Source organism: Chenopodium album, chromosome 9, assembly GCF_948465745.1.
Source record: "Chenopodium album chromosome 9, dcCheAlbu1.1, whole genome shotgun sequence".
Lineage (NCBI taxonomy): Eukaryota > Viridiplantae > Streptophyta > Magnoliopsida > Caryophyllales > Amaranthaceae > Chenopodium > Chenopodium album.
Genome location: NC_137842.1, coordinates 29,744,678 through 29,753,904, shown reverse-complemented (window position 1 = coordinate 29,753,904; position 9,227 = coordinate 29,744,678). Strand labels below are relative to the sequence as shown.

Below are 9,227 nucleotides of genomic sequence, written 5' to 3'. Positions count from 1 at the left end.
ATAGTACCAACCATTTTCTCACTACAATCTTCGAAGTAGCTTGACTTAGGCTATAGTTAATACCGACTAAATCCTTTGGGTTCGACCCTACACTTGCCTTATACTTGTATTAGGTTTGTTTAGGATATTATAAATTGTGTTTGATTTTGGGATAGACAATTGACGACTCGTTTATTCCTCTATCAGTTTCACGTGAGTTCGGTTTATAATGCACACACTCATCCCCCCACAAACTGCCACTACACTTCTACTGCCACTACTTAGCCACTTGTCGGCGGCCGGCGACCACCCTCCCCCTCCCATCCTCCGGCGCCGACGACCCTCTCCTACCCATTCCACGACGAGATTAAAAAGATCTACGTCTTAATCGCAAATCTCAAAAGCGGCATGTCGAAGGTGGTACTATCAATGGGTTGTCGTCTTCTTCTAGATTACTGCCTTTTGATATCGATAATAATTGTTTTGTGGAAGCATTTAGAGAGCTTTTTGAGAGAGAGCAGTTATAATATTACATCCCATTTGCAAAACAGTGCCTTTAAGTTTTTTTCAGGAAATCCAACTTTTTCGACGACCTGATAGATGACTATAATAATCGAATATCTGACACTTTTAACCTAATATCTGATACATATAACCTAATTTCTAACAATTATAATATAATTTCTGATATTTATAATATAATATCTGACCACACAATTAAGACTTAATATCTGACAATTACGACACTTATAACCTAATATATGATATTTATAATTTAACCTCTGACTATTATTATCTAATTTCTAATAATTTTTTTAAAAAAATTTCTCTGATTGTATGACCGGACTCACGTGAGTTCGTTCTACACAATGCTTATATCTTTGGTTATTGTCTACGCCTAAACCACCAACTATTTTTTTTTCTCTCACAATCATTTTTTCAATAAATTATTAACCTCATTACCTTAAAATATGCAGAGATTATATATATATATATATATATATATATATATATATATATATATAGAGAGAGAGAGAGAGAGAGAGAGAGAGAGAGAGAGAACCTAAGCATAGAATAGGAACTAGGAGCTTATCTGGAGCGTTGATCACTCTCAATCCAACGGCCCTTGCTTCACTCGCCTTTTTCATTTCAGTAATGGCATTTTGGTAATTTTGCCACTTTGAATGACCTCCTTTCTTTCTCTCTCTCTCTCTTTCTTTCATTTTCTCTCTCTTTGCATCTTCATTTTCTCTCTCTAACATTGCTTTCTCCGCCGCGCCATCTATTCTTCGATTTTGCGAATTTTTTTGCTAAGATTTTTCGATTTTGATCTTCAATTACATCGTATTCTTCGATATTTTTTCATTCATTGAGGTAATTTTCTAATTATTTGTATTTTCGTTGTTTATTTTTATTTCATTGTTTATCTTATTACGAGTTTTCCTATTTAGGGTTTTTTTTATCGTAATTTTCATCAATTTTTACTTATTAATTGTTCTTTGAATTATTCTATACAATTTAGTGTTTGATTTTGTGTTTTATTGTTACGATTTCGGTTTTTAATTTCTATTTTATGGTTTTACACTTACGGAGTTCATTGTAGATGTTTTCTGCATATAGTTGCTATATTGCTTGCTGTTATTAATTAAGTAGTATAATTTGTTGTTGTTATAAATTTACTTTTTGCATTCAATCATTAACTTCTCATTATTAGTTTTACTTAATCCTTATAACTTCATTTTTTTAGTTTCTTCAAGTTTTTTAATTTTTTTTTTTTACTTTATGCTCTGAATAATTTACTTTTTAGTATATCTCTAATAGTTTTTATTAGCTTATTTTTTAAAAATTTTGTTTACTTTTAGTTATAGTTTATTTACTTTTATTTATTGTTTGTTTACTTTTTCTTTCGATTCATTTACTTTTCAGGAACATGTCTGAAAGTGTAGATCATTGTTCTTCTTCTGTCACTACTAAGATAACAATGTAAGAATTTTCAAAACACCCACTCAGCCTTTGCTTCCTAAAATATATTATAATTCTGGAGGTGATCAAGAGTATATGCCAATTCTTTGGAAAACAAACCTTTTGTTGGAATGATATTTGATACTCTTCAAGATGGTATTGCCTTTTATTACAAATATGCTAATGAGTGTGGATTTAAAGTCCGTTCTAGTACTACTAAATCACAAAAGAATAAGGATGATCCTACTGTTAAAGGAGTTACTATAATTAAATATTTATTATGTAGCAAAGAAGGGTATGTGACAAATAACAAGAAATCTGGTAAACAAGTTGAAGGTTCTTGTTTAAAGAGAAAGACCGTGAAGAGAGTTGGTTGTCCTACTAAGATAAATTTTAGGTTTTGTACTGGTGGGAAGTATATGGTTTATTTTTTTTATGAATATCATTGTCATACTTTTTCTACACCTATTACTAGGCAGGTTACTAAACATGAAGTTGGTTTAAATTTTGCTCATAAGAAGTTTATTTTTAACAACTCAAAGTTAAATATAGGGGTTGTTATGTCTTATAGGATCATGAAAGAACTTTGTGGTGGGTTTTAAAATGTCAGGGGCAGTAAAAATGATTTCAAAAATTTTTCTAGGGACTTGAAAATTTATATCTTTAATGCTGATGGTGCGATGTTTGTTCAGAACCTTGAACAAAAAGTTAAAACCAGTAAAGGGGGTTATTATTTTGATTACTGTGTTGACGAAAGAAGGCATTTGACCCGTGTCTTTTGGGTTGATGCTATTGGTAGAAGAGATAATGAATTATTTGGGGACTCTTTATCTTTTGATTCTACCTATGATACAAATAAATATTCATTGGTTTTATGTCCTTTTACTGGTGTTGATAATCACAAGAGATGTGTTACATTTTGTGTTGCTCTATTATCTAAAGAAAACATAGAATCTTTTGTGTGGCTGTTTCAAACTTTTTTGAAGTGTATGGGAAGAGAACCCTCTTGTATTATCACTGATCAAGATCCTGCAATGGGTATTGCCATAGAATAGGTTTTTACCAAGACTAATTAAACATAGGCTATGTATGTATGTGGCACATAATGAGGAAGGTACCTGAAAAGGTTGGAACTACTTTTTATAATGAAACTGATTTCCTGAAAAAGCTAAGTGCAGTAGTTTGGGATAGAGAAATTGATCCTCATGTATTTATTGATGGCTGGAATAGTGTTATGAAGGAGTTTGACCTTGTCGATCATGAGCGGTTTGCATACATGTTCAAGATTAAACATCTTTGGATTCCTGTGTATTTTAGGGACTTATTTATGGGTGGGTTACTGTGTTCTACTTCTAGGTCTGAAGGTGAAAATAGTTTCTTTTGTAAATTTACAAACCCTCATGTGACCTGTGTTGAATTCTTTGTCCGTTATGAAACTGCTCTTGATGCTCAAAAGCATGAACAGGATGAGTTGAACATGCTTAATAAACTTGAGCCTCAATTGGTTATTAATTTACACTTGGAAAAGCACGCTGCTCTTGTTTATACTCGTGCCATATTTTATGATTTTCAAGGAGAATGCCAGGGAGCCTTTTTTCATGTGGTGTTGAAAGTTGTAGTTCTCTGTATGGAGATGGTGCGGAGTTTTCTGTTATTGTTGATCATGAGAAAAGGAAAAATTTTGATGTAACTTTTGACCTGGTCACATATGAGTCAAGTTGTACTTGTAGAATGTTTGAGAGTCAAGGCGTTTTATGTAGACACATTCTGTTTGTTATGAAAGGCAAGTGTATACGTGAAATTTCCGATCCTTATATCTTGAATCGTTGGAGAAAATATTTTATGAAGAAAGCTTATGTCATAAATGTTGCTCTGGATGATGCTTCTAAGTATGATAAGAAGAAGCAATTGGTCAGTGATGCATGGTCCAAGATTTTCAGTTGTGTGAGTCTAACTGACCAATTTGAGGATGATTTATCTGAGCTTATTAGGACATTATCTTCATTTGAGGAGCAGATGATATCAAAGAATAATCCTGAAAATGCATCTAGTTCAAAAGAGGTGAAAGATGCTGATATTCAGGTTTTGGTTGGGTCAAATGAAGTAGATGTAAATATCTTGCCTCCAAATCAGTGTCTTAATAAAGGTTCTGCCACAAGTTCAAAGCGGTTGAAGAGTGTAAAAGAAATAGCTACTGGACAAAAATTCAAAAAGGGCAGAACCTGTAGAGCTTGTGGGCAATCTGGTGTTTCCCATGATAGTAGAAACTGTCCAAACAAGTAATTTTTCAGGTATTTTACTTTTAAATGAGTTCAATTTTACTTTAAGCTTCTATTTATTTACTTTAACCTTAACTTCATTTACTTTTTATTTTATGCAGATATTATTATACTTGATACTTTTTTTATTTGGTATTTTACCTCTTTACTTTTCCTATTTATTTTAAGTTGTCATTTATTTACTTTATAATCTAATTTATTTACTTTAATTTGTCACAAATAAATGATGTTTATTTTTGTGCAGTTATTATAATACTTGAAAATTAGAAGATCTTTTGGAAGATCAAGATCAAGATTTATTGAACAAATTTTTTTATTATTTTTATTATATAATAATTTTACATTTACTATAAGTAATTGTACTACAGAACTTAAGTTCAGTTTATTTACTTTTAGCTATTATACATTAACTTTATGAAATAATTCATTTACTTTTATGATATTTTATATCATATGAATTGTTTGATATATATAATATCCTTATTTATAAAATTAAAGATAATATCTTGTATTACTACCTTTGTCCTAGAATAGTTGTTACCATTTTCATTTTTTGTTCTAAAATACTTGTCACATTTTTCATGGAACCCGAATTTACAAGAGTATTTGAGACCCGATCTCGAACATGAATTGACGTGTAGATGACCTGACCTAAATGTAACCCATATATTATTGACTTGGTGACTTCAACTTGATTATAAGCCGTAAAATTATCGACTTGAACCAAATTCGTCTAAAATTCTAGATTGACTTAATTCTCTAACTCGCTAATTAATAACTTGACCTGAATGTAACTTGACCTGTTATTAAACTCACCTAAACCTGTACTAAACCTAATAAGATGTAAGGCCGGTTATAATTCAACTCAAGCATGAACTAATCCGTGTTTGATCAACATAGGTTACAATATTAGTTCATATTGACCTAACTCGAATAGATACGACCCATTTTTTTTAGTGTGACAAATAAAGCATTTAACTACCACCTTCACAACCACCTCACAACCACCTCCATGGATGTGGGGCATGTCAAGTAGGAGACTCGACCCATCCCTAGTTTGGTGGGGAGGGGTCTCGGTTTGGCGAGTGGTGGGGCGGGGATGGATGGATTTAAAGTTGTACCCGCCCCATCCTTGCCTTACCCTACCCGTTCCACTTTGTACTCGCCCTATCCCCAACTCATACCCACATATATATCTTTAAAAGAAAAATTATATACTTTTATACTATTTAATAAAAGAATTATGTGAATTAAAATATTGTACCCGTTGTGGCGTAGTGAGGAAGGGGATGGGGATTGAAAGGCCAACATCCGCCCCACCCCGCCCTTATAATCGAATTAATTCCCTTTACTTATATAATCAAATAACATGTTTTTGACTTGAATTTTTTTTTTTTTTTTTACTAGAATACTTTTTCCCATTTCCACCTCTACTTTAGATCCATTTTCTATTACTTAAACAGTATTTTTCTTTACTTTAAAATCGAAAACCATATTTTAGAAAGCTTTTTTTAAAACTTTTTTTCTTTTACTTTAAATATAGTGTTATTTACTTTAACACTATTTTCATTCACTTATACTCGAATAACATGTTTTTAACTTAAATTTTTTTCTTGTTTTGACTTTAATATTTTTTCCCATCTCCACCTCTAGATCCATTTTCTATTAGTTTAACAATATTTTTGTTTACTTTAAAACCGACCACCGAATTTCAGAAAGGTTTTTTTAAAAAACTTTTTTTCTTTTACTTTAAATAAAGTGTTATTTACTTTAACACGTATTTCATTTACTTTTTGATTGATTTCTTCTACTTTTACATCTACCACCATTTTTGACACAAAACAATCCTAGTAATTCAACTTATGGATATAATATGTATTCTTCATACAAACATACTACTTAAAACTACTAATATATTCTAATATCTATGATATATTCAAATCTACTGATATCATTTACAATTGTTCATATACTTTCTTCTCTTCCCAATCCTCAACATTTGTAAGCAGTGTTTGTTTCATTTGATTGTTATCATTGAGAAGTAGGTCAAGCAGTACTGTTCTTATGTGATGGTGATTTAGTCTTGGAAATTCCTGTAAAAAAAATAAAAGATTAACTTTAGTTTAAATAATTACCAGATAAGTATATAGTTTAAGAACTTCAAAATTAAGTATGGTAATTTACCTTTTTTATTGTTCCTAATCCTATCCCATTTGCACCATCATAAACTTTCATATGCAGCAATAGATAGCTTGTTGAGAAATTATCTTCGTTTTCTTTTTGCTAATGAGAGTAGCTGCAGACTAATTGAGCAAAGAAGAGACTTATAATCAAGCGATGAGCATGCATAAACCGTGAAATTTCCCAAAACTCAGATTTCAACAAGAACCCATTGGAGAACAGAACCACCCTGAACCGTTCGATGCCCTGCACCACAGAACAACACTAAACCGAGCCATTACAGTCACGCAACACTGCCCCCAGCCCCTAACTCCTCTACAACTCCAGCATCAACATTCAGCTTTCCCCACCCCTCATCAGGTGGTGAGTTGGTGACCAAACTAAAGGAAGGGGCATACCAGCACCTAATTCATTTATTATTTACTTTTTGAGCAATTTAATCTACTATTAAAAATATTTAGTTTACTTTTAGTGGAATTATATTCAAGTCCACTTATAATTTTACAGATTCTAGAATAAAAAATCAACCTACACAAAAATCCACACTCTCCTCTCATCAATCTTGCTGCCAGCTTATCCACACCATAACAACAGCACAAAGTTGTCCACAAGCAGCTATCTTCCTACTTCCTGGTCTCCTCAAAACTAACACAACAGCAACAACGTCTACCATAATGGCTTAAACAAAATTTGTTACATAAGTTTGCAAATTAACACTATAATTCAACAAAATTTGTTTGAAGCGAAAAGTTTATTAGCCTGATCAAACTAGAAAATATTATCTACTTTAGGAGTGATTTCATATACTTTTAAAGGTACTTAGTTTACTTTAAGAAGAGTTTAGTTTACTTATTAAAGGCCATTGCAATTACTTTTTCTAATTTAATCACAAAAGGTGGCATCTAGGAGCTCCTAGCAGCTGCCCCATTCATACTCCTCCCCACCTGTCCTAGATTTCATAGCAATATCATGATTTCAAAAGCATATAGAAGGTGAATTTCACTTCTATTAACTTTTAGATATATTAGAATTACTTTAACTTATTTTGTATCTACTTTTATTACTTGAAAACAAATCAAGCTCACTTACCCAACAATTATAGAAAAAAAAGAGACAAGGTATTTCAATCTTAAATTCAAGCTAAAAAATAAATTGTTCACAGTTCTAATAGAGGAATCGAACAAAACCAAAAAGAACATCCAACCTCATCACCTTTTAACCATTTAAAGAGTTTCAGCATCAAATTAGATAACAAAATTCATTTAAATAGATAAATTTCACATATAATCAGATTAAATTCAGTCAAATAAAACAATCAAAGAACCGAATCAAACAAAACAATAGCACCAAATCGCACAATTCTGTATTAAAAACATCTATAAACATCTCTTTGAAAATCAAATAGATAAAATTAATTTGCAACGATTTGTTGAATTTAGACCTAATTATAGCTAAAATTACAAAAGACTTAAGAAATTGTGACAAAAATTCTAATTATACCTTTTACGAGCTCGATTTTGCATGCTCAAGTGAAATTTTAAGCATTTTTTTTGAGATATTTGAATCAAATTCACCAAATTGAACAATTAACCTTCATTTTCCAGTAAGCCGCTTCAATGGAGTAGTGAAAACACGAAATTCGCTTCAATGGAGTAGACAAAGCTTGTAGGTCGCTTTAATGGAGAATTTTAGAGCCTCGTTGCAATGGAGTAGACAAAGCTTGCTTTTTGGAAAATCAGTGGAATTTGCGTGATTTAATCTAGATCGTTGATCGCGCGCTTATTTTTGTTAGATCTAGCGATCCGAATTGGTTCCTAGTTCCTATTAACCACAATATTTTTCTTTTACAATTTTATAATGCTCCAACACCTACACTTACCCCTTATTATATTTAAGTAAATTAAATTGCCTAAAAACTATATTTTAAAATTATATTTTTATCTAAGTGAAACACTGAATAAAAAAATGGAGTCAGAAATTTGTTGAAGAAAATATGAAAATCAAACTACTTTTTTTTTTTTTTTTTTTTTTTTTTTGACAAAAGATACTATTAAAAAAAACAGTATTACAACCCAAACACAAACAATTAGAAGAATAAAAACACAACCTAAAAGACACACACTAAGTACCATTACAAGAAGTACAAAGAGAATAAAATACTGAAAAAGTCTAGCAGCAAGCCAATAGCTGCGGACCCCGGACAACTATGAAAACCGAACTTCATCCATACAGTGGACCAAGAGGAGCCGAAAAAACTGAATCTGTCGAGATGGACCAAGAGCGCAGATCATAAACATTGATTTAAACCCAAACTGGCAATTACAGCGAAGGGAAATCATGATGGAAATTGATGGGAGGCAGAGGAACCCGAAAAATGCACCCTGTTGCTGAAGAACGGACCTTTGACACCATCCCACTCCTAGGGTTTGAAAAGCATATCTGCATCCTAAGAGTCGGGGAACCAAACCTATAGAGTCATATACTTTAACAACTCTATGAGAAATCGTGCATCCAAATGCAAGTTCCGTTCTTGCAACTCTACCAACAGATAATGCATGAAAATGGAGGACTTTGCTCAACCCAAATATCAAAGATGGGTAACCTCCATCAAGATATTGATTAGCAGCGATGACTGACCTTGTCATCACCCAAACTAACAAAGGGACGATAGCAATTTCATGAATGCCCATATCATCCCATAACCTAGCAACAAGACCTGCAAACCAAACCCTTCCCCAAAAACCACACTCCTCCAACAAACTCCATATGCATGGAAAACCATCCACATGCACAAATAACTTCACCCCTTGGAGAACTGTTTTAACA

General features: G+C 32.1%; 1 protein-coding gene and 1 long non-coding RNA gene across 3 annotated transcripts; one reads left to right on the top strand and one right to left on the bottom strand.

The window, feature by feature from the left end:
- Positions 1–3,046: 3,046 nt before the first annotated feature.
- Positions 3,047–4,337, top strand: LOC145557578 (uncharacterized). The gene is made up of 3 exons (XM_081618752.1): positions 3,047–3,566; positions 3,725–4,220; positions 4,322–4,337. The coding sequence occupies exons 1-3, from the start codon at positions 3,047–3,049 to the stop codon at positions 4,335–4,337; spliced, it is 1,032 nt and encodes a 343-aa protein (XP_081474878.1).
- A 1,547-nt stretch (positions 4,338–5,884) lies between these two features.
- LOC145559694 (uncharacterized) lies at positions 5,885–8,184 on the bottom strand. 2 transcript variants are annotated; one of them, XR_014092876.1, is made up of 3 exons: positions 7,902–8,184; positions 6,405–6,647; positions 5,885–6,313 (listed from the first exon to the last, which is right to left on the bottom strand). It is a non-coding gene; the product is annotated as an uncharacterized LOC145559694 (long non-coding RNA). The 2 variants fall into 2 exon arrangements; XR_014092877.1 differs by having other exon boundaries at positions 6,405–6,523; positions 7,902–8,163.
- Positions 8,185–9,227: the final 1,043 nt, after the last annotated feature.

Excerpts from the sequence above, each read along its gene's own strand:
- LOC145557578 (XM_081618752.1), top strand. The coding sequence starts at position 3,047 with ATGAGGAAGGTACCTGAAAAGGTTGGAACTACTTTTTATAATGAAACT. Across the intron at positions 3,567-3,724 it reads GTTGAAAGTTGTAGTTCTCT|GCAAGTGTATACGTGAAATT; the intron begins GTATGGAGATGG and ends TTGTTATGAAAG.